Raw genomic sequence first — 22,878 nt, 5'->3', positions numbered from 1 at the left:
AGAGGGTCCGGGAGGGAACATCGTGAAGGTGTTTTCGCATGGAGGGCGCACATGAGAAGGGTGGATTGTACAGCTGCGAATGAGGACAGCATCTTACCTGCACCTCACACAAGAAAAGACTAAATAGGTCTAGAGCCTACGTCGACGTTACGTTACCTACAATGCATGTTTCTATGTTAATGTAGGCTGTAGACCTGTTCAGTGTTTTCCTAGGTTGGGGTGCCTGTGTATAGATGCATTGTGAAGATCACGCACATTAAAGTTTTCTGATTCAGATCTTACATGGTAGAATTTGTTTTTCCATCAGCTCCCGGCCTGTTATTATAGACAAAGCATCAAGCATACAGTCTAACTGTTTAACAAGTGTCCAAAGCCTTAACCGCTCTTTCGGACAACAGCAGCCCGGATCAAGACCAGACCGCAATGTGAATCAAATGCGCACCTTACTTCCTGAAGGATGCAGCTTCTTGGGGTCAGACCCAGGTTACATATGAGCTCTACATGATGTATACAGTTAACAACTTTGACATTTCCCGGATCAAGGGCGGTATCATGAGCTTGTCGCAGTGGTTTCTTAAACTGACAGCTAGTTCAAGCTTAAGTTGCCTGCTCTCATGGATGAGGTCTTCGCACTGCCTGACGGGGTATCGTTCAAATCAAGAGATGGAGCCCTGGAGACTTACTGAACATTCGTAAGTACCCCGGAGTACTGACAAAGGGTCATAACAGGACGTAAAGATACGCAACTCGATCATCGAGGAGAATAACAGTATGTGTCGCCTCTTTCCAACCATTGTGCCAGCTGAAGTGTTAGCAACACCACGAGATGTCCGGCGTGCCCCTCTCTCAACACAGTCCAGGTTGCCCCTCCACGACCACCCCGCTGTGCCCCTCGCGCCTTTCGCCCCTCATCTTTTTGCCCCTCTGATAGTGCCACAATCTACGCTTTGTTGAAATTGCCGTTTCCGGTATCATCAATCCGCACTGAAGTGTCTTGGGGATGTCGCAGACTCTGAAAGAACAACACGTGGGCATCGCGCGGCAGCAATGCACGTAAACGCAATGCGAAACAGCAAACATACATTTTGTATTCAAATAAGATGTTGATTTGTGTAAGTAGTTAGGTCCTCCATCTTCCACTAGGTCCTCCATCCTTCATCAGGCTCTCCATCCTTCATCAGGCTCTCCTACGTCATCAGGCTCTCCATCCTTCATCCGGCTCTCCATCCTTCATTAGGCTCTCCATCCTGCACTTTAATGACGAAGCCTGGGAAAATGTAAATTGTATTCTCTTCTCAATTACAGGGCAAGGCCGCCATTGCTCTTCAGTTCGCCAATCAAGACTACCGCGCGCGTCTTCCATGTCCTAGTCCTCGTCTTCAGACTCCACAAGCGGTCTCTTACGTCTTGCTCTCTTGCTCGCAGTTCCCATTGCGCTCTCCTTGTTTTCCTGAAGGTTGGCCTTCTCCGCACGAAGAAGATTTTTCTTTGCCTCAGCAAAGACTACCCGGGCAATACGCGGATTTTTCCCTTCTTCATCGGCCAATCTTTCAGTATCAAATCACAGGCAGTGTCCACTTCTGCTCTTGTCGCATCAGCGCTACTAAAGTGTTTGTTCTTGTTCAAGAATACGGCTGCGTAGCTCTTCAACAAAGACTTCTCTCTGTCGGTAAAGTCGATAGGGTAGGTGATTGAGCTCGCAGGTGGCATCGGAAATGTAGACGCCCATCGATGGGAGGCACGGATGGCTTCGTTCCAGACGACATTGATCTCTGCGATTGCTGCGGCGTCAACTGCGATTGCTGCAGCATCGACTGCGATGGCGGTAGCGTCGGCTTCGCCAGCAGTTGATACCCCTTCTTCAACACGGAAGCCCATAGCGGTAAGAAAGGGCGTAAGCATAGCAGGGGCTGTTACGGGTTCGACGCGTAGTGCTGTGAACAGCCTTTGGTAGGTCTCTGCGTAGTTGTAGGTTGCTGTGATGGCACTTCGCGTACTCGCAACGATGGCGACATGCTTCCTCACAGGGCTGAGTATATGTGAGAGATCGTCTTCCTTAGGCTTATGGGTCGCAACTAGCGGGGAGTCGAGGAGTTCAAGCGACTCTATGATGCATACTGACAGCTGCGCTGCAAATTAAAATGCTAAGAGCAGACCGTTTGATGTGGATGTGTAAGCGACCTTGGAATTCAGGAATGCGACGCAGCAGACATGCAAAGAATATAACATCATTATCCTATGTAGTGTATTAACAAAAAAGAATGCGTCCTTAACTCAGAGTAGGGCCTGGTCTTGGTTCGGGCTGGTTCTTGTTGCTGTACCTTACTGCGAAGACGTACAAAAAAGAAGTGTCGCTTTTGCACATACACACAATCTTTCCCTAAGACTTGAGGTCGGCAAAAAGAATGGAATGCTCCCTGCCAGATTCGCTAACGTAACGGTTAGTGCTACGATTCGAACCCTCGGTATCGGAGTGAATACTTACAACTGGCGGCCTTCGGATATCTATTGCTGAGAATAGTCATACTCTATGATATGAGACCGACGTGATAACCGACTACACTCGTGGGGTATTAGTGTTTGTTGCTTAGAACGGTGCTGAGTTGCGACTTACCCAAGGAAGCTTAGTAAGCTGATAACTCATTTGATGGAAATTTCCAAAATTAAACAGGATATATTGACGTTTATTGTTGAATAGGCAGTGTTCAAACGTGGGTAAAGGTCGATGATTTCGTTGGTGGGGCTGAATAGAACATTGGTTGGCATTAGAGGTCTGCAGACTAGTGTGCGTGTAGAAACCAAGCGGGGTAGGTGAACCATGGTAAGCCATGATCGTTTATACCTTGGAGAACATTAGAATTATGCCGTATCGCGTCAAATCTACATAGCTGTACAGACTCTACCTTCCGTATTATAAGTAGCACAGCACACCGTAACCGTGACGCCTCGTCGTAACGTAGAAATCGAGCAATGCCAAAACGCCGATAGCAAGTCGACCGTCCACACCATATTACTTCATTCGATCAGAGACTATGGCCCAAGTCGTTGCCCTCCATCCGGAGTTCTATTACTCAGCGGCACACTCGTTGTTGGCAGTACACCGTATCGGCCGTACGTCTTTTGGTCGACACTGACGTAGTGCGGTAACCTTCCAAGCAAGTTCAGCTTGGTCTCAACCCATCTCAGTATCTTCTCGTGCGGTACGAGGAACTTGATATATCCGGAAGCCCAGAGGTAGCCGAGACCGGCGCCGCAAAGATGGCCAACTAGACTGACGTAGGGGACGAGGATGCTGGTCAGGACAATGAGGATTAGGGGCGTCGTCCAGGTGGGAATTTTGTATGGTCCGACGCTGCGAAGAATTAGTTGTTGAGTCGGAAAGAGGGGTCGTGTGATTGTACCTGAAGTACGGATTCGCCTTATGTGTCTTCATTACTTCTGCCGAAAGAAGGAGGAACACCCACACACTGTTACTGTCAGCATGCCGTTATACGGTCTGACAGATCCATCTGGCATACCTCGCGCCCATGACTGAGGTGTTACTCCTCAGTACATACTTTTCCAACAATGTGTACACGCCCCCGGGTATCGTTCCAAAAGCTGCCGTCTGGTCAGCTTAATATCCATACATGTCACCCAGTTGATATCTTACGCCCAGTGAAGAGCGCCAATGTAACGAGTGTTCCGTATTCGGACTCGAATCGCTCGATGAGTGGCGTTACGGCGACGAGGTTGAAGATCATGTGGATAAAGTTCCAATGAAGGACGGGAAACAGATTGAGTCGGTGCACTACGAGTGTATTGTATTAGCATTATGTTCATATTGGATCAGACGAAAGTCAAGTGCAACATGTCTCCTGCTACGTTATCCTCCGTCTTCAATGCCAGCTCCGTGGGTTCCGCGCCCCATGATGCGCCCACGCCGCGATGCAAGACCAGAACACAAGCACTGTGGCCGACCACGCTACCCTGGTAGTAACAAAACAAACATACTCTGCGTCAGATCCATTTTCGCCGGCTCCAGGGCGCCAAAGTCCCTAATCCACGGGAAGGGAATTGTGGCAACCCATAGTCCTACAATGGCGGCGACTAGCACTTTGGTGCAGAACGGCAGGCGCAGGATATACGATCGTATACGGGCAGGGCTGATCTGGGGAATCGAGGTCATAGGCATGGTCGGAGCGAGCACGCCGGGCGTTGGTAGAGTTGTTATGCAGGCGCGTGTGTTGCTAAGAGAACAGACACGAAGATTACTATGGGACTAGGGTCCAGAGCCGCGCTAGTGACGATCCTCCCGCTGGAGTCGACTTAGCACCTTCCCAGACGGATATGTGGGATGCTGGGCGAGGGCAAGGCCACGACCCGGTTTTCGCTTTCTGTCCTCTTACATGACATGCCATTGACGTCTCAACATGGCGCTCTTGTGTGAGTTCTGATCTGGCGGTATGCGACGGACGAAAGCTGACATGTAAAGCCTCGATACTGGCACTCCGGCAAGATAAACGCCTGCTCAAGCTACCGCCTTACCTTTCCGCGCTCTGCATCATCATTGGAATAGGGTGGCTGCTGGTTCTTCCGCTAAACGACTACTCGCGCAGGACATATGTCTCGGAGAACGCGCTCTTGCCTGGACAGGTACACACCTACTTTACCGGAAGCGAGCACAACGTGTTCCGCGCCTATCGCCATGAGGTCCATGGATTGATAGAGAAGCCTGTCGCCGAGTGCGTATACACTACATAATTTACGAAGAGAGACTAACGAGACAACAGGCGCTCACAGCGACTCGAAGCCATCTTCCGCGAACAGAACCTCAAAGTCGCAACCCAGCACTACAACTACACCGTCTCGAACCAAACAATCGCAAACGAAAATGTCTACGCTATCCTCCAGGGGCCCCGCGCGGATGCCACCGAAGCAATTGTGCTGATTGGAGCTTGGAAGAACATGGCAGACGAGGTCAACAACTCTGGTGTCGCGCTGGTTCTCACACTGGCGCGCTACTTCAAGCGCTGGAGCCTGTGGAGCAAGGACATCATCTTGCTCATTCCCGGCGACAGCACGATCGGATCCCAAGCTTGGGTCGATGCATACCACGAGGCCCACGATACGCGTTACGTCGAGAGCCTGAAGATCAAGAGCGGGGCACTACAAGGAGCGGTCGCAGTCGACTATCCCGCTGGTCCATGGGGTCATCGATACGACAAACTGCATGTGGTGTATGATGGCATAAACGGTCAACTTCCCAACCTGGATCTGTTCAACACCGCGGTTCAGATCGCCTCCAGCCAAATGGGCATCGGCTGTGTGATCCAACGGATGTGGGACCACAAGGACTCATACAAGGAGCGTCTTCAAACTATGCTTCGAGGCATGCTCTCGCAAGGCATTGGCCATGCGACCGGTCCCCATTCATCCTTCATTCCATACCACGTTGACGCAATTACACTGGTCACAGTCGGAAACGGCTGGCACGACGAGATGTCACTGGGCAAGACGATCGAGTCGCTTTTCCGAAGCTTGAACAACCTCCTTGAACACCTGCACCAGAGTTTCTTCTTCTACCTTTTGTTGCAAGACAAGCGTTTCGTCAGCATCGGCACATACCTTCCCTCGGCCATGCTCATTGCGTTCAACTTCAGCATCGCAGCCATGGCATTGTGGGTAAAGAGCGGACGTACTACGAAGCCCATTGGTAACCCCGCAGCCACGAACCCCAAAAAGGCTCCCATCGAGAAGCCATCTCCCGCAGACACCAAGGCAAAGGATCCAGAAGTCAAGGAGGAATCTGAAGGTGAAAAGAAGCCTGAACCCGAACAACCAGCAACAGAACTCGTCGAAAAAGACGGCTCCCTGGCCATTGTCCCCGTAGCCAGCACAACGATAACAGAACGCCACCTCCTCTTTCCCCTCATACTCGTCCTCGCCGCCCACACCTCCGGTCTGATTCCCCTTTACCTCTTCAGTAATTGGGACGCCGACCACCTTCCCAACCTCTTCCTCACAGCCTGCAATGTTACCACGCTCGCCCCGCTCATCATAACCTTCCTCTTCTGGTGGTCTGCTCCTGATGTCCTTACCCCGCAAGCTCTCTGCCTATTCCAGTGTTTCTCGTTGCTGCTACTAGGCATGTTCCTTGCGGCACTGGCGACACTGAACTTTAGTTTGAGTATTTTGGTCGGTGTGCTGTGTGTACCGTTGAGTTATGTGCGCAGGAGTGATAACAACAGCATCACAGGGCTGCAGATGTTGATTTTGGCCATGACAAATCCCCTCCTTGTTGTGCAAACTGCAACCAAGCTGCTGGGAGTGGATCTTATGGACGTGCTGATGCAGAGTGCCATTGGATGGCACATATGGGGCATGTGGACGCAGGTTGTTGTTTGGTTAGTCTGGTTCCCTGCGTGGTTGGTGGGAGCGTTGGTGGTTTCCACTGGATTCTGGCAATAGTGGTCAGATGGATTGTAGGGTACGTCATGTATAAGTAAGAGAGTTGTACGTGGTGTCATGAGTCTTTTCGTTCGTTGACCATCTATGGCCACTATCTATGATTACATCGTATGCACGCGTGCTGCATCAACTGATACATGTCACCCGTCAAGCATTGACATGGCTTCCTCTGGAAGGCGAGTCCTCGTCGTCTAGTCGAACGTGCACCTTGTTCAAGCAGCCCAAACATCCTTGCCGACACCCTCGATCCAGTTGCCCAGTTGGTTGACACTGGCGTCCCACTCTTTCAACCTCGACCTCATGCCCTCAATCTGCTTCATGTCTAAAACCTTGGGCTGTACCCAGTTGATGCGTGCAATCTCCGCAACCTGGTCAATTTGTCCCTTCAGCAGTCCCAAGCTCAGTGCCTTCATAATCAGGTGCTCGATCTCGTTCGGTTGTACCTTGGTCTCTTGGGAAATTTCGGAGAAGGTCATGGCGCGGTCGTGGGGTGGGCGACGGAACACGGTCTCTGTGAGGGCGGATAGCGAGATCTTCTGGTAGAGGAAGGTCTGGTGCTCTTTGAGGAGCGGGACCTTGGTGATGTTGTTGGAAAGCACGTCATATGCCATCAAATCGCCGCGGTTGAAGGCGAAGAGGAGATCGCGGAGCCACGCATGTGGAGTGTTGACGAGCGAGTCGAGGATGGGGTGCAGCAGCAACTCTCCGAAGTTGTAGATGGAATCTGAGACAAGGGCGGCAATACTGAGGTCGTAGGCGCGAGACTGGCGTTCGCGCAGCTCCAGGTCGTTGAGGTCGACGCAGGCGAGGAACAGCAGGGCGTTCTTGTAGTATGCGGCGAACTCGTGCTTGGATTTGTAGTACTCTGCGCTTGCGCGGTAGAATGAGGCATGCACGACGGTCTCGACCGAGTCGAAGGTGTCCAGTATCTGCTCGCACTCGTCGAGCTTCTTCTTGGCACCCTCCTCGTCTTTTAACCGTAGCTGTATGCTGGCGGCGGCGACTGTGGCGTATACGTAGGCGTCTTGTGAGGCGGGCTTGTTGACGCTCTTTGCGAGGTCATTGACAAAGGTGAGGCGTTCCTTGTCGTCTGTGAGAGTCAGCTGCTGTATCTTTTCACCCCGCATGGCGCATCCTACCCTTGTACTGTGAAGCTGTGTTGAGTCCCAAGGTGACGAGCTTCAGCTGGTTGATCTTGTTTGCGAAGCTCTTGATGAAGGTCTCGAAGAAGGGTATCCGCTGCTTGGCGCTCTCTGGGTGGTCGAAGAACTCGATGAGCTTGTCGGTAAGCTCGTGCCATAGCTTTCGCTCCCAAAAGTCCTCAAAGGCGATGAAGTATTCCTGTAGTTCCTCGGGTGCCTCGTCCCGCGCATCGCCTAGAAGGTTCGGGATCGTGTCTGTGTCCATGGCCATGGTTGCTGATTGTGGACGTTCGATGGTAGGTGAGGGAGCGGGTATCGGGTGTAGAGTTGGTCGAGGTGATCACGGAGCGTGGCTGTTGTTGGCGAGTGCGGGACGTGTTGCTCTGATGGCGTTGCGGCGGAAGCTACGATTAGCGCATAGCGCCAAGACCAGCAACCACGGACGTTGATGCGTCCCAGCGGCATCTCCAGCAGCTCTCTTCGACATATCCGCCGCCATTGAACGCCGCCAATATGCTGCCACTCCGCTGCGCTCGGTCGCCAGTGGCGCTGTCGGCGCAAATGCCCTTGAAGCGTGTCGCCAACTTCTCCACGTCCGTTTGCCGACAACAACTCAACTCGGACGTCAGGATAACCAGGTTCGCCAGACTCGTCCCCGCGCCGCCAGATACACGCTGACCATAGCACAGGACTGGAAAGCCCATCTTGACTGTCTCCGGCGGACGTTCCTCGCTCGGAGGTACGCTGCGACCCGCGCCGGCGTGCTATACCAACGCTCACACATCACAGGATACACCGCGACCGTCTTCGGAGCCACTGGATTCTTGGGTCGATACATTGTGAACCGACTGGGTGCGTGGAAGCGATGGGTCAGCGGAGGGACATTGCGCTAACGACGACGACAGCCCGATCAGGATGCACAGTGGTAGTCCCCTTCCGGGAGGACATGGCAAAGCGTCACCTCAAGGTCGCCGGAGATTTGGGCAGGGTTGTCTTCATCGAGATGGACCTCCGAAACACTGCATCGATTGAAGAGAGCGTACGACACTCTGACATTGTCTACAATCTTATTGGTCGCGACTACCCCACCAAGAACTTCGACCTGGAGGACGTACATGTCCATGGAACAGAGCGCATTGTGGATGCCGTCGCCAAGTACGACATTGACCGCTTTGTTCAGGTCTCCTCCCACAGCGCCCGCCTAGACTCGCCCTCCGAGTTCTACCGCACCAAGGCCCAGGGAGAGCAAGTAGCACGCTCCGTCTACCCCGAGACCACCATTGTCCGACCTGCGCCTATGTTCGGTTTTGAGGACCGTCTTCTCCACCGTCTGGCCTACCCGTCAAACATTGTCACCTCGAACAACCTAGAGGAGCGCATCCGCCCCGTCCATGTCATCGATGTCGGCATGGCTCTCGAGCGCATGCTCCACGACGACACCACCGCTGCCCAGACGTACGAACTCTACGGCCCCACAGAGTACTCCATGGCCGAGATCAACGAACTCGTCGAGAAGGAAGCCATGAAGCCGCGCCGCCATGTCAACATTCCTAAGCGTCTCATGAAGCCCATTGCACAATACGCTAACAAGCTTCTCTGGTGGCCCATCCACTCTGCCGATGAGGTTGAGCGCGAATTCATTGACCAGATTGTTGACAAGGATGCGAAGACATTCAAGGACCTGGACATTGACCCCGTGGAGCTGAAGAGCTTGACCTTTGAGTACCTCAAGGGTTACCGAAGCTCGAATTACTATGATCTGCCACCTATGAGCGAGAAGGAGAAGAGGGAAGAGAAGAAGTACCTGCACGTCCTTGACGATCAATAGATGGGTATTAGCATGGTTTAAGGGTTATGGAAAATCTTGTAAATATCTGTGCCCCTATGCTGGGCGGACATGGTCGTTAGAATTAACATGTTTTCGTTTGTGCTTTTTGCTTCAATCGTGTGGGAAGATGGTATTTTCGGAGTGGGGTATCAAATGCAAGTGCGCTAAATGCTATCATAAGGGACTCTCGTTCATGCAGTCTGAGGTTCATCCTTCTTCTCCGCCAATCTCTCCAGGTACCGTCTCAGCAAAGCTTCGGTACTCTCCGGATCATCCCTATCCCTGTGCTCGTCCCAATGCCGGTAGAATTCGAGCACCACCTCGACAGCAATAAGTGCGATGATGGCCCACTCAAGCCTCAATCCATGTTTTTCACTCAACTGCTCCCTCAGCACACTAGCAATCTCTTGCGCAAACCCGATCTTCTCGTTGAGCACTTTGATTCGCACTCCGACATCCAAAGCCCGCCCAACTTGATCGTAGTACTCACCCAACCCTAACTCATGCCGCGAGTCCCAGAAGATGTCGGGCATGCTGTCGGTGAGCTCCGAATAGAGATTCAGCTGAGCGCGAAGAGAGAGTAGTTCCCCTGTCTTGCGCAATATGAAGGATCGCGTAAACGGAGCGCTGCGCCGAGGGGAGAAGGTCTTCGAGGAGGCTAGCATGTTGGGGATCTCGCGCGTCGAGTGCTGGTAAGCGGATAGGAGGGTTTCTAGAACGGCCAGCTTGGTGCTACGGGCGAGACCAGAGGAGAAAGCAATCTTTGCTAGAACAGTGTCTACTTCGTGCCGTTGGTCGGTCGTATTGGAAGGCTCGTCCAGAGGAGATGATGGCGGGCTATCGGATACTGGCTCTGCTTTTGTGCCAAGGACGATGGTATCGCCGACTACTTCACTGGTCTCTTTGCTTGGGTCTTCGAGATAGTCCAAGTCTTCTGTCTCGAGCAAGTCCAGATGTGAGCCTTCAGCAGCCGCTGGTAGCACTTGGTTGACCAGCTTCAGCGCTTCTCTTTCTCGGACATTCCATGTCACCACGGTGCCAGACGGAAAGATGAAGATGTCGCCCTGTTGGAAGTCCTTGACCTCTGACGGCCAGTCGGAAGTCTGGACATGTATAACTTGCGGATATAGGCCAGTCTGGAAGGGATCGAGCTCGTAACCCTGGGCTTTGACAAGTCGAGCGGCGGTGGCAATATCGTAGGTCTCGGCAGCGCAGTATGCGGTCACCGTCTTGGTTTCGGCGTCTGGATCTATGAAGCGGGTTCTTCCTCTTGACTTAACAAACGCCCGGGATCTCTGCGCCTCGACTGCGATGCTGCGCAGAGACGTCTTGCCAGCATTTTTCCGCGCGCCCTTGCGATCTGACTTTTGCTGCGTCTCATTTGCGACCTCTTCCTTCAAGGCTGCCCCGTCCTGCTTCTGAGTAAAGTCTATCCTTTTCTCATGTCTGCTTGTCGTCGACAATAGTGGGTTTGCGGGGGTGCGCAACAACGACCGGGCGTGTGGAAGAATCAGCGGGCGGCGCGCAGCAAGACACCGTGTCAAGCCATTGAATGCGTGTTTTTGAATAGCTGTCATCACCGGCGCACGTGTGGCTCGGACATAATTCGCAGCAACGGGCGGCGAGGCAGGGCGATGATCTTGAAGTGGTGGAGCAGTGCGGAGGAAAGCTAGACCCTTGCAAGTCCGCGGGAATGGCTTGGCCAGCATCATAGGCCTAGATCGACGCGGGCATCGACTGCAACAACACCTACATCTCCACGCGCCAGAGCTTCCCCAGGTCTCTACCACGCCCGCCGCAGCTCATGCCGCCAGCATGGCTGCGGAAAACACCCCCGACGAACCGCGTACGCCTGCGCGCGACCCTCACCCCATCGACAAGGTAGCCAGCGAAGCGAAAGCCAGCGCCGAGCACGACTCCGACGATGAGGACGACGAGGTCGAGGAAGAGCCCAAGCTCAAGTACAGCCGCCTGACAAGGGACTTGGGGCCCGTCTACCGCAATGGCGACGCGACAGCCACCTTTATGGTCGCGGGGGACAAGATGGTACGGTCATAGCTCCATGCTTCATGCCCACGACAGGTGCACGCTGTCGAGTGAATGCTAAGATTGTGTGTAGATAGTAGGAACCCACAACGGCAACATACATGCGCTGAGCATACCCTCGTTCCAAGTCCTCCGAACCTACAACGCGCATCCTGCTGCTTCCGTCACCGCACTCTCCGTATCGCCTCTACTAGCTTCCCAGCCCTTCGTGCCTACAGCTTCAGATCTCCGCTCCGCAGACCAGACCAATGCATCTACCAGACGAACCGATTCTCCAGCAGGCAATGCATCGTCCCCTCGCACGCCGCGGCAAGCCCAAGTGCCATCGACACCCTCGAATCAGATATACATAGCTTCGTCATCCATAGATGGGCACGTATGTGTGTCTTCACTCATCGATCCCAAGGATGTCACCCTACGCAACTTTGGTCGCCCCGTGCAGGCGGTTGCGCTTTCGCCTGATTACAAGAACGACCGCTCATACCTATCTGGAGGCTTGGCTGGCGAGCTGATCCACACAGTCGGAGGTCCAACGGGTGTACGTTCCAATGCTAATACCAGCTCAGCATCGCAGACAGCTCAAGGATGGCTTGGGGCAATAGGACTAGGCGGGCACAGCGGAAAAGATACCGTTCTGCATTCAGGAGAAGGTACTATAACCGCCATCAAATGGTCCCTTTCTGGCAAGTTTGTAGCCTGGTCCAACGAACATGGCATTCGCATCATGCGCACCGATCTCCACCTCGATAGCGCCGAGTCTGAATCCGCTTGGAAGAGGATTGGTTTCATCCCGAAGCCGAACCGACGAATATGGGAAGAGATGGCTGGTGTATGGAAGGCGCGCATAGAGTGGATTGACGACCGATCGCTGGAGTCCGACGACGACGCGATATTGAGCATGAACGGACATCACCTTGCGGATAAACCCGAAGCCACCCTGCCACACAATCGCTCACCCCAGGGCACCAAGGACGCGAAGCCGCCGAAGAAGTTCGAAAAGCTCGTCATAGGATGGGGAGATGCCGCATGGGTCGTTCACATAACGCCTGGTGGAGCTGGCGTCGGCCGCAACGTCGGTGAGAGATCGGTCGGAAACGCCGAGGTGGTTAGGTGGTCTGTCCCTTTTCCCCTACTACCTACGTCTTGCTAACTAGATCTAGCCTCTGTTTCAACGACTGTATTGTTTCTGGCATTTCGCTCTATACCCCTTCTTTGCTTCTTGTTCTTGCATACCGGACGCGCGACGACGATGACAATCCAGTCTCTGGACCCGACACAACTCCCCGAGGAGGGAGGCACCGTCGCACAAACGGTCTTTCTCCCGAGCTCAGACTCATTGATGTTGCAACCTCGGACGAGGTTGAGGTTGACTCTCTGACCGTCAGCCGATTCGAAAGTTTATCTGCTGCGGACTACCATTTGGGCACGCTGTACGTGCCACACCCCAAGACGATGACACCCGCACAGAGAAGTGCATTAGAAGCCATTGGTGGCGGGATATGGGATGTGGGCGCTGCTACCGCTCGCATATTCAGCTCTGGGGCAAGCGTAATGAACCTTCCTATCGGTTCTGAAAAGCCGCCATCGAGAGCGCCTTCCATGTCATCAGCAAGCGCTGGAAATGCCGCTGGCTCAATATCGGGCAAGCGCCAACAACAGGTACATCCAAATGCTGCAACGGCGGGGTTGAAGGTCTTCATACAGAGTCCCTACGACTGTGTATTGGCCATCAAAAGAGAGCTGTCTGACCACTTCCAATGGGAACTTGAGCATGAAAACTACAAAGACGCATGGGAGCTTTTGGAGGACCATCCCGAGATCATCGCGTCCGTCTCTCAGCCATCGTCAGATGGCTCAGATGCCGGTACCCCAGTAAAGCAGCAGGGGAGCTTGCACGAGTTCTTTGCCGACGACAGCGAATCCCAAACGACCCTGTCTGCTACAAAGGCGAACCAGAACTCTGCAGTCGAAAAAGAGAAGCGTCGCATTGGAGACCTTTGGGTACAACAGCTTGTCAGTGCTGGCGAATGGAAACAGGCAGGCAAAGTCGCTGGTCGCGTACTCGGCACCTCCACACGATGGGAGCATTGGGTGTGGAAGTTTGCACAAACGAACCACTTCAACGAAATCTCACCATATGTCCCAAAGAAGCCCATACAACCTCCACTACCTTCAATGGTATACGAAGTAATACTGGGTCACTACATCATACATGATCGCATACGCTTCAAGCACTTGCTCGAAGATTGGGATCCTGATCTGTTCGACATCAACAGTGTCATTGAGGCCATCAAAAGCAAACTCTCTGCTGGCGACGTCACGGAGGATTCTATCGAGGGCGACATACAGGGTCGAGACTGGCGGATTCTACAAGACGGTCTTGCGAAGTTGTTCCTTGCCAGTGGTAGGCAAAGAGAGGCGCTACGCTGCTACATCCGCTTGCAGAATGCGGAAGCAGCAATGACTCTCATACGAGACTTTCATCTTGTAGAAGCCGTACGCGACGATATCCCTGGCTTCATCATGATGGGTGTCTCGAAAGAACAGATGAAGTCTGCGTCCACGAAACTAGAGGAGCTAGAAGAAGCGTCAGCGGAGGCCATTAACGTTCTTGTAGAGGAGGGCTGCAGGGGTACCATTCCCGCGAGTGACGTCGAAAGTCAATTGCAAGCGAAAGGCCCATCGTTCAGACCATTCCTGCACTTCTACCTACGCAAACTCTGGAAGCCAGAAACGCATGAGCGAACAGCCAAGACAGCTAAAGAGAGAGTGGCTGAGGATCGTCTAGCAGCCGACGGGAAGCTCGTCGCAGAAGAATTCGCGGATCTCATGGTGGAGTTGTTCGCAGAGTACGATCGACCACTCTTGATGGAGTATTTGCGCAAATCTCAAAGTTTCGATCTGAGCAAAGCCACCGCGGAGTGCGAGAGAAGGGAGTACACTCCAGAACTTGTGTAAGTCATTGGCTGTTCACGCTACCTCACTTTCCATGTTTTGCTAACCTACTGTAGGCACATCCTCTCCAAGACCGGTCAGACCAAACGTGCTCTTTACCTGATCATTGAGAAGCTCTCCGACGTTAGCTTCGCTATTTCGTTCGCTAAAGAGCAAGATGATCCCGATCTTTGGAACGATTTGCTGGATTTTTCTATGGATAAGCCCCACTTCATCCGCGGTTTGCTTGAAGAGGTCGGAACAGCAATCGATCCAATCAAGCTCGTCCGCCGTATCCCTGAAGGCCTGGAAATTGAAGGGCTAAGGGATGGCATTGGTCGCATGGTGCGTGAGTATGAAATCCAACACTCTATATCAGAAGGTGTCGCAAGAGTTCTCCGGGGCGAAGTAGCAGCCGGTATGGACACGCTGCGTGCCGGTCAGAAACGGGGTGTCAAGTTCGAAGTCATACCCTGTGACGGCGAAGGCCACAAAAAGCATCGCCATGCAAAAGGACAGATCGACATTGAGTCTAAAGGCATCGACCCCGTCTTCGCGGCAAAGGCTACGGCCAAGGCAGACAAGAAGACTACGGCGGCATCTTCCACAACTAACGCACCGAACATCGACCCCGCCCCCGCGGAAGCTCCTCAAGGCGATGCACCGCCTGGCCATTGTGTAGGCTGCCACCGTCCTTTCACGCTTCCTACTGCCGAAGAAGAGACCGCCACTGTTGAGGGTGGCCCTATGCCCTTGTCTCGCGACACGCTCGTGGGCTTTGCATGTGGTCACGTCTTCCACCTCACTTGCCTACTACCCAAGACAAGTGCTAGTGCCAGTGTTGCGGCTGGTCTACAACAGCAGCTCGCCACCGATGCCCAGGAAAATGGTGGAAGATGGACAAGGAGTGTAGGCGCAAAGGTAGCGCATGCTCATGTCATCAAGAGTGCAGTTGGCCGGGGATGTGTAGTATGTCGCGAGAAGGAAGTAGTCAGTGAAGAGTGAAGATGATACATAGTCGGATTGCTCGAGGCGGTGTATATATCAGAGATATTTGGATATCTGGACAGTGCGGATGTGTACAGGGGTGAACCACATACTGTAACATTATATGACAAGTGATAGGCTTACGAGCGGAGCATTGCATTGAAGGCGTTGGAAGCCACTCACACGGCTACGTATGTATAAGAACATTGAATCAGCGTCCAATCAAAATGGGTTTCGACAAGGTAATTCTACTTGCCCTGCTGCTATCAGTCACTCTTGTTCGTCTTCATGGGAAGTTTTGTCACATAGATCGATGGCTGCGCTATCGAGGGCGCGTAATAGGCAAGAGCAAAGGGCGCGGAAGAGCACAACGCTATTCAGACGTTTCACTGTCTACCCGACGATGTTTCCTGAAAAGGAATGTTTGAGAAAGCTATTGAACACGGCGAGAAGGGCGCAGTGACATGTATGAGGGTGAGGGGTATGGAAGGGCGCGCACTTGACATCCTGTCAGTATTACCAAATTCACGTGATAGACATTCTATCTGAAATGCACATCCGTTGATATGTAGCTCCACATAGGTTGAAGATACTCTCACACACAATGGCCAACTTGGTAGAGTACGGACGATGGCATGCCAGCACGATAAGCAGGGTTGAGCCTATCAGATGCATGGTGAAGCTCAGCATCGCTTTTTTTTTTTCTGTCTTCAACTTCACACAAATGCTGCTACGATCACCGGAGCTCGATTATGAAGAAGCACTCCATCGCGCGCACGACTTGGGGTTGTTACTGCCAGCGCATGTGTAACAACAGACTACCCTATACCCAAAGAAGTATCGGCGACGCACTAGCTAACGCCGGTGAATCTCCGGATGGTCAGTTGTTCGCATCAACACTCCACCTGGGCAACAACCTCTAGTTTGCGCCTCTCTGCACAGCCCTCCGCAGCCTTCATCGCTGGAGAGGATGATTTTGGCAAGAGACCCGCGACTACGACATGGCATTTGAGGTGTCGTATGATCTCGAGAATGAGCAACAATTCTGGGATGGTGAGCGCGCCTCGCAACCCCACCAACAGCAGCCTCGACTAACACGCTACACAGAGCTCGACGATATAGTCTCGACGCGCTGTCACCAGCACGACATCATCGACAACTCGCTCCGATCCTTTCTTAATGTCACCACCAACTATAGATGTACGCATCTCCGACCTCTGCCATGACCAGCGTTGACCACGACTAGCCGAATACCTCCAAACCGATTTCAGCGTTGCCAAATGCATATTTCGCATGCTCGAGGGCGAACTCTTCGCTTCCAACAAGGAATATGTGCGGCGGCAGATAATATATTGCCTCCTGCAGGTACGTTGGCGCATGCCTTGTCCTATGGCCGCTGGCCGAGCAGGGCTGACGAACAGGATAGGAAGACGATAACCCTACCCTCCACATAGTCGCCGCATTCCTCCTATACGATGGCCGCAATAGCAAAGACGACGACATATTTGACATGATGCACTCGGAGGGCACATTTGCTAGACTTGTTGAGTTGGTACAGACGCAGAGCGTGCAGGAGGAGACTACCGTGCATCAACTACTCCTCCAACTACTTTACGAATCTTCACGAGTTCAACGGTTAACGTGGGACGACTTCGGTATGGCTACAACATGACTGGTTTTCCTCTCAACCAGAGCGACTGCTGACCGTAGATGTGTAGCGGCGGTGAATGACGCATTCATTCTCTACCTGTTGGAGATCATAGAAGGTGCCTCTGATGACGCTGACGACCCGTACCACTATCCTGTGATACGCGTTTTGGTACGTCTGCATACATATACCATCGACTATTAGCTAACACTGAGAAAGCTGGTTTTGAACGAGCAGTACCTTGTGGCCTCCACTAGCCGTCATACCGACGGCCGGCCTGGCATAACGAACAGGGTCATCAAAGCTATCTCGACGCATGGCTTGACATACAAGACTTTCGGGTGCAATCTGATTCTCCTTCTGAACAGGGAATCGGAGACGTCCCTTCAGCTTCTAATTCTCAAAGTGCTTTATCTTCTGTTCGGCAACCCTTCTACTGCGGAATACTTTTATACCAACGATCTTCATGTCTTGGTCGACGTCATTCTCCGGAACCTCATAGACCTACCCCACGACTCAGCCGCGGCAAACGCATTACGACATACCTACCTCCGAGTTCTACACCCCATTCTTATGCACAGCCAGATCAGCAAGCCACCTCACTATAAGCGTGACGAGCTACTGCGGCTCCTTCATCTACTCATCACCAGCGGCAACCATTTTGCACCCGTTGACGAGACTACTGTGCGACTTGTGAACCGATGCACCAGTGTGCACTGGTTACAGCCTCCAGCTGCTGCCGCGGGGTACGGCTCGGCCAACGGTCATAGTACCACACAGTCTCCAGTTGACCATGTGGCGAGTGGTCAAAAAGAGTACGCGCGACGAGCTCTGGGCATGACCGTGCAAGGTAGCAGTGAAAGTTCTACCAGCGTCTTGGAAATTGCAGGGCACACTGCGCAACCTGGTGTACAAACGCCGAGTATGTCGAAGGTGGCGCAATAATACATGAGGATGTTCGGGAGCTTTGTTAAGCGACAGGCGTCTTGCAGTCATCATTACTGGTTACGTGGAGTCTGGAAATGTTCTTATCAGCGATTACAGATATCCACACATCAGTGGGGGCCTTTGCATACTTGCATGGACGGAGTCTGGGCATGTTTAGCGTTCTGTCACTGATCATGTATCTGGTTTCGCTTTACGATCACATCGACGTCGTCGGGTGACGCGTCGCTATCTTCCATTTGTCTCTAATGTATGTCATCAAGCTGTTGTCATCTCCATCTACGTGATTGACGTAGCGCTTGCACAAGCAGATTGAAGTCTTGGTCGGAGGTCCTGAGCCACAAATTCCGCATAGCCAAGCAGCCAACAGATTTCACGATTTAACTGTACATGCGCATCCAGACGCTTCACCGTCATATGACTGTTTCTAGCCCAAATGCGAATCCGATCCAGACTATAAATCTGTCCTCACTATACTGATCGGCATTGCGCAATGCAGCCAAGCTTGCCGCGCTACTTGGTATATGTACATCGACATCATGTACCTGCTCCCGAAACAGGAGACATCAAATGCCACCAACCACCTTCACGCACCAATATCTCTGGTGCGACGACCACGCACGGCGTAGTGCCTACCGGATACAGATTTCGCGCCGATGCCAATCTAATCATGTACCATGGAGACCCTGGGCCCCGCTCTCACCACAGGACGAGCTGCCGCGACAAGACGAGCGGATTGCTTGGCTTCCCGCTATATAGATGAGCCACAGCCGCTGCAAGTGCAATGCCAAGACTGTGAAGGAAGGTCAAGACGGAACGAGGGAATTTCGCATCGCTTGTTTGGGCTAAGGCTTGCTTGTTGTCTATCCTCGAGGGGGGGCATGTACTTCTCGGCTTAGGCATTCCGGTGGTGGCTCAGCAGGTGTATCATTGTGGAGGTCCATCAGAGCCGCTCTTCTGGGACAAGTCTTGGAAGTTGTGCTAAACTTGTTACGACTTTGGGAATCTGGTTCGCTTTCCATTCTACCGAAATGCCAAGGAAGTAGACGACCGCATCGGAATGGCATCGACGTTGATCAGCAGCATACTAGACTACCCCAGAGATGCTAACATGACTCTCATCTCTTCTCCAGATGCGTTGGTGGTCAGTGTGACTTCCGCTCAAAGCGCCACAGCCATGTAACTACCCCAATCTGCCCCCGTTACATCGCCCGCCATGGCACGCATCTTGTGTTCCACAGCAAAAGCTCTCTCATCCCGTTTGGGACCCTACTAACTCTGTGTTTTCCGGCTATCTGTTCAGGTAACATTGTACGCGTCCGCGGAGCGTACCAGATTCACAAACAACTGTGGAACCAGCGCAGCGCACAGATGACCACACCTTCCAGCATACCCATTACGAACCAAATCATCCAATATCATGGTTCCCAAGCGCCAAGATACCGGAATCTCGGCCCATGCGTTTCGACCGCAAGATCAAAGGTGGATGCGATAAGTGCGGTAATGCAGGGATGGTCTTAATCATCCCAAGATATTGAGGCTGCTCTTCAGCCTCCCACCTGGCATCTGACTAGCGCTTCTTCGATGCGAGATGGAATGCAAGTGATGGAAGAATATAGCTATGGGTAAATATTGCGCATATGCGCGCAAGGTTTTACCGGCACCCCACAGGCATCACCCCCTTGCTGCAACGAAGCAATGCCTTGGACCTGGGCGTTGGCACTCTGGATGGGCTTGTGTGCATTTCATTCTTGGGCTGACGACGTCGGTATTCGTCTCCGTTCTGTTCCGAGACGAGAGGTCAGTGTCCTTCGATCACGGGTGTAAGCATGTGTACATTGCCAATATACCGTCTCCAGTCTTTTGAGTACCTGAGATACTTCACATTCCTGAACAGGACGAAGAACGTGTGGCCCTGCGTCGTCCCAAGACCCGGTCTCGGCCACGGAACTCGAGCGCTGCGAACGAAAAGGTTCGATGTTTGGCTATGTGTCACCACCTCAACGTTCGGTACCACAGAAACGTCAGGAACCGGCCATTGTTCTCGAAGCACAAGATCGCCTGGCCAGAATTTGCGCATAGATGCTGAAAGCTACTACAGCGCATCGCGGGCTTTGTCGATCGATCGCTGCCATTCCGATGCAGTGGTAGACCAAAGGTGGCTGAGTACATCCACGACACACCACGCCAACGAGAATGCGACACGTCCATGTATATCATCAAGGAGAATTAGACACCGGCCCAGCTGCCTTTCGGAAGAAGACATAGTACGCTAACACTGCCTTCAGAGCAACACTAGTCGTACATGAGCGCTCCTAAACCTTCGCACGGCGGAACTTACTCCTTCGAAAATGCGAAACGCAGCTTCTGCACATCGATCAAGTTCCAGATTGCGATCTTCACAGAACCGGGATCTACAGGACGTGCTTTTACGGAAGTTCAAACTGCCGAGCCGGAACAGTGATCAATATGAACCATTGCGACGGGACTTTGTGATGGACTCGTGATGTGTGCACGTAATTTGAGGGGTTTATCTTGTCCGTGGGGCGCTTACAGCGTGGCAGCCCAAATGCGACGGTATGGAATGGTGTGGAAACTTGAGTAAGTGGAGCGGTGAAGGACCGCGCGTGAAATCAGGGTTCTCGGAAGCAGGCGGCGCGCTTCCTCTAGAGCAACATATCCAGACGATGTATCACAGTCAATCATGAGAGTCAAAGTAGAAAATCATGGTTTTGATTCTATGCGTTGTAGCCCGTAAACTGATGCTCAACCCTGATCGAGGGAGCTCCCTGCGCCTACGTTTGTCTTGGATCGTAATTCAAGACGGAAAGTTTTGGTCGGTGGGAACCCTCGATGTCCTCCGTGAGAAAGTCTAGCAGAAAATAGTACCGAAAGCGGCTGAACATGTATACAGCCCAAAGCAAGAAATGAAGAACCCCTCCGTGCTAAGACGAATGTAAAGCAGTCATAACCTCGTGAAGTGATGCTCCAGACGCCTTGCAGAATACACAAACAAGGAAAGAAACGGACATTAAGCCACCGAGCATAGGGAAGGCTGCTAAACCATTCTGCCAGCATCATTTTGGGTATCAGAAGAAGTACGCGTTGAGCCTGCGTTGCTGGGCACCCGGGTAGGGGCCTGTGATAGAGGGTCAGGTGAGTTGGGGTCACTGGCCCTGCGCTTCTCGGTTGTCTCAGCTTTGCTAAGTCTGCGCGCGATTGCCTCCTTCGCATGTTCGCCGTTGTCGCATGGTAGATACCACCGGGATACGGCCATGCAGATACATGAGAGCATCAGGTTGGCACCGGACCACATCTGGACGGTGATGTAGGTGTTGTATTGTGTGATGAGATGACCGGCAATGACGGGACCGGCGAGAGCTGGGATGGCAGCAAATGTGTACATCATACCAGTCCAGTGACCAAGCTTCTTCTTTGCGAAGTGAGTAGTGCCAGGCGCGGTGTAGGAGCAGTTGAGAATGTTGCCGATGGACGCAGGAGGAAGGCCGATGACCATGCCGGAGAAGATACCGAAGACGACGCAGAAGGCAATAGCATCAGTCTCTGACCCAGCCAGCGTCCAGAGAACCAGTGTGAGCATGGACGCGGTGAATTGAGAGCCGATGTGCATGTTGAGGGCGCCGACTTTGTCTGAGAAGTGAGCGAGAAGCATCCGTCCGACTGTCGAAGCTCCGTTCATGATGACAAGGAGCCAGAAGGTTTGAAGGGGTTTGTCGGTCGTGTCGGTCGGGCTTACTGATGAGCCAGTACGATCGCGGGTGCCAAAGCCACGCACTGATGCCCACTAGACATTGTTAGCTACAAGCATGAGGAACAGCGTAGTAATACTGACCTCTTCAAGGTTGAAGAAGACTGGGTAGAAGCCAAAGAACATGAAGGCCACGGCTGCAGTGAACCAGCACCAAGCCTTGTTCTTGAAGGCCTCAGTGTCGAACCAAGTCCTGAGCTTGCCCCAGCTCTTCGGCTCATGGTGCTCGTGGGCTGGGTCTGGGGTGCAGAAGATGAAAGAGTAGATGCAGGTCACTGAGGTGAGAGTCGCGACATAGCGTACTGCATTGTTGAACCCGACCGATTGAATCAGGAAGCGGAGCATGCTGGGGTAGATCACGCCTGCTACACTGGCACCGCAGGCGACATAGCCTACGGCAAGACCTCTGCGCTTGGGAAACCATGTTGAAGCAACTGAAAGAGGGTCAGCACAGTCACTTAACGGCATCAATCACCACTCACCTTGAGAGCTGGAGACGAAGAAGGTTCCCATGCCCAAGCCCACTACGAGGCCTTGGGTTGCCCAGATCGGACCGAAGCTTCCAAGGGCCTCAATATCGCTGGGGTGTGCGACAGAGAGCATGAAAAGCCCAAAGGGCACAAGGAAAGTGCCACAGCCGATGACTTTGCGCGAGTGCCCCGCGTCCAAGAGGCGTCCGACGACGTTGGAAAGCAGGAGCACTATGAAGGACTGAGTCGATCCGATCAAGTTCAGTTCGAGCTGATCAACACCTCGCAGTGAGTGGCCGACATAGTACGAAGACCACGTGCCGTAGGCGTTGACAAGACCCCACGAGTTGAACATGAGAAAGAAGCAGCCCAGCAGACAGGCGTAGGCACGCCATGACTGCGGCCAGTTGGGTTCGTCAAGTGTGTCGACACTGGCATGTCGGGATTCGTCTCGCATCGAATTGGTCGCAGTTGGTGCTTCGGAGAGTGGCAGCGTACCTTCGCTGTACTGCCGACTCTCTTTGTATGAAGTGTTGGTAGGTGGCATGTTGGCGGTGTTTACTAAAGGTGCGGGCCGTGAGGTGAAGGTGGAAGGAGCAACCAGTTATCTGAAAAGGTGTTTGACGATGACGCGATAAGATGCTCAACACGGATAGCAC

General features: G+C 52.9%; 9 protein-coding genes across 9 annotated transcripts; 4 read left to right on the top strand and 5 right to left on the bottom strand.

Annotated features, from left to right (window-relative positions):
- Nucleotides 1-1,503: 1,503 nt before the first annotated feature.
- J4E93_000065 (uncharacterized protein) lies at nt 1,504-2,644 on the bottom strand (the record flags this gene model as incomplete). The annotated part of the gene is made up of 2 exons (XM_049338028.1): nt 1,504-2,105; nt 2,641-2,644. 2 exons carry the CDS (start codon nt 2,642-2,644, stop codon nt 1,504-1,506), a joined length of 606 nt encoding a protein of 201 aa, XP_049203913.1.
- A 386-nt stretch (nt 2,645-3,030) lies between these two features.
- Nucleotides 3,031-4,174, bottom strand: J4E93_000064 (uncharacterized protein; the record flags this gene model as incomplete). The annotated part of the gene is made up of 5 exons (XM_049338027.1): nt 3,031-3,352; nt 3,402-3,467; nt 3,519-3,600; nt 3,653-3,790; nt 3,994-4,174. The coding sequence occupies 5 exons, from the start codon at nt 4,172-4,174 to the stop codon at nt 3,031-3,033; spliced, it is 789 nt and encodes a 262-aa protein (XP_049203912.1).
- Nucleotides 4,175-4,412: 238 nt separating this feature from the next.
- J4E93_000063 (uncharacterized protein) lies at nt 4,413-6,450 on the top strand (the record flags this gene model as incomplete). The annotated part of the gene is made up of 3 exons (XM_049338026.1): nt 4,413-4,425; nt 4,475-4,724; nt 4,773-6,450. The coding sequence occupies 3 exons, from the start codon at nt 4,413-4,415 to the stop codon at nt 6,448-6,450; spliced, it is 1,941 nt and encodes a 646-aa protein (XP_049203911.1).
- Nucleotides 6,451-6,662: 212 nt separating this feature from the next.
- On the bottom strand, nt 6,663-7,863 carry J4E93_000062 (uncharacterized protein; the record flags this gene model as incomplete). The annotated part of the gene is made up of 2 exons (XM_049338025.1): nt 6,663-7,540; nt 7,590-7,863. The coding sequence occupies 2 exons, from the start codon at nt 7,861-7,863 to the stop codon at nt 6,663-6,665; spliced, it is 1,152 nt and encodes a 383-aa protein (XP_049203910.1).
- Nucleotides 7,864-8,105: 242 nt separating this feature from the next.
- Nucleotides 8,106-9,420, top strand: NUO40 (NADH-ubiquinone oxidoreductase 40 kDa subunit; the record flags this gene model as incomplete). The annotated part of the gene is made up of 4 exons (XM_049338024.1): nt 8,106-8,230; nt 8,282-8,331; nt 8,382-8,444; nt 8,498-9,420. The coding sequence occupies 4 exons, from the start codon at nt 8,106-8,108 to the stop codon at nt 9,418-9,420; spliced, it is 1,161 nt and encodes a 386-aa protein (XP_049203909.1).
- Nucleotides 9,421-9,611: 191 nt separating this feature from the next.
- J4E93_000060 (uncharacterized protein) lies at nt 9,612-11,129 on the bottom strand (the record flags this gene model as incomplete). Its single annotated transcript, XM_049338023.1, has 1 exon — nt 9,612-11,129. One exon carries the CDS (start codon nt 11,127-11,129, stop codon nt 9,612-9,614), a length of 1,518 nt encoding a protein of 505 aa, XP_049203908.1.
- Nucleotides 11,130-11,235: 106 nt separating this feature from the next.
- On the top strand, nt 11,236-15,405 carry J4E93_000059 (uncharacterized protein; the record flags this gene model as incomplete). The annotated part of the gene is made up of 4 exons (XM_049338022.1): nt 11,236-11,466; nt 11,540-12,579; nt 12,627-14,420; nt 14,478-15,405. The coding sequence occupies 4 exons, from the start codon at nt 11,236-11,238 to the stop codon at nt 15,403-15,405; spliced, it is 3,993 nt and encodes a 1,330-aa protein (XP_049203907.1).
- Nucleotides 15,406-16,388: 983 nt separating this feature from the next.
- On the top strand, nt 16,389-17,980 carry J4E93_000058 (uncharacterized protein; the record flags this gene model as incomplete). The annotated part of the gene is made up of 6 exons (XM_049338021.1): nt 16,389-16,440; nt 16,495-16,587; nt 16,634-16,752; nt 16,814-17,042; nt 17,106-17,206; nt 17,255-17,980. The coding sequence occupies 6 exons, from the start codon at nt 16,389-16,391 to the stop codon at nt 17,978-17,980; spliced, it is 1,320 nt and encodes a 439-aa protein (XP_049203906.1).
- Nucleotides 17,981-21,038: 3,058 nt separating this feature from the next.
- Nucleotides 21,039-22,766, bottom strand: J4E93_000057 (uncharacterized protein; the record flags this gene model as incomplete). The annotated part of the gene is made up of 3 exons (XM_049338020.1): nt 21,039-21,785; nt 21,834-22,183; nt 22,232-22,766. The coding sequence occupies 3 exons, from the start codon at nt 22,764-22,766 to the stop codon at nt 21,039-21,041; spliced, it is 1,632 nt and encodes a 543-aa protein (XP_049203905.1).
- Nucleotides 22,767-22,878: the final 112 nt, after the last annotated feature.

Source organism: Alternaria ventricosa (genome assembly GCF_023758065.1).
Source record: "Alternaria ventricosa strain BMP 2768 chromosome Unknown scaffold_1, whole genome shotgun sequence".
Lineage (NCBI taxonomy): Eukaryota > Fungi > Ascomycota > Dothideomycetes > Pleosporales > Pleosporaceae > Alternaria > Alternaria ventricosa.
Note: the sequence above shows the minus strand (reverse complement) of the source record. Positions and strands in the feature narration are given on the sequence as shown.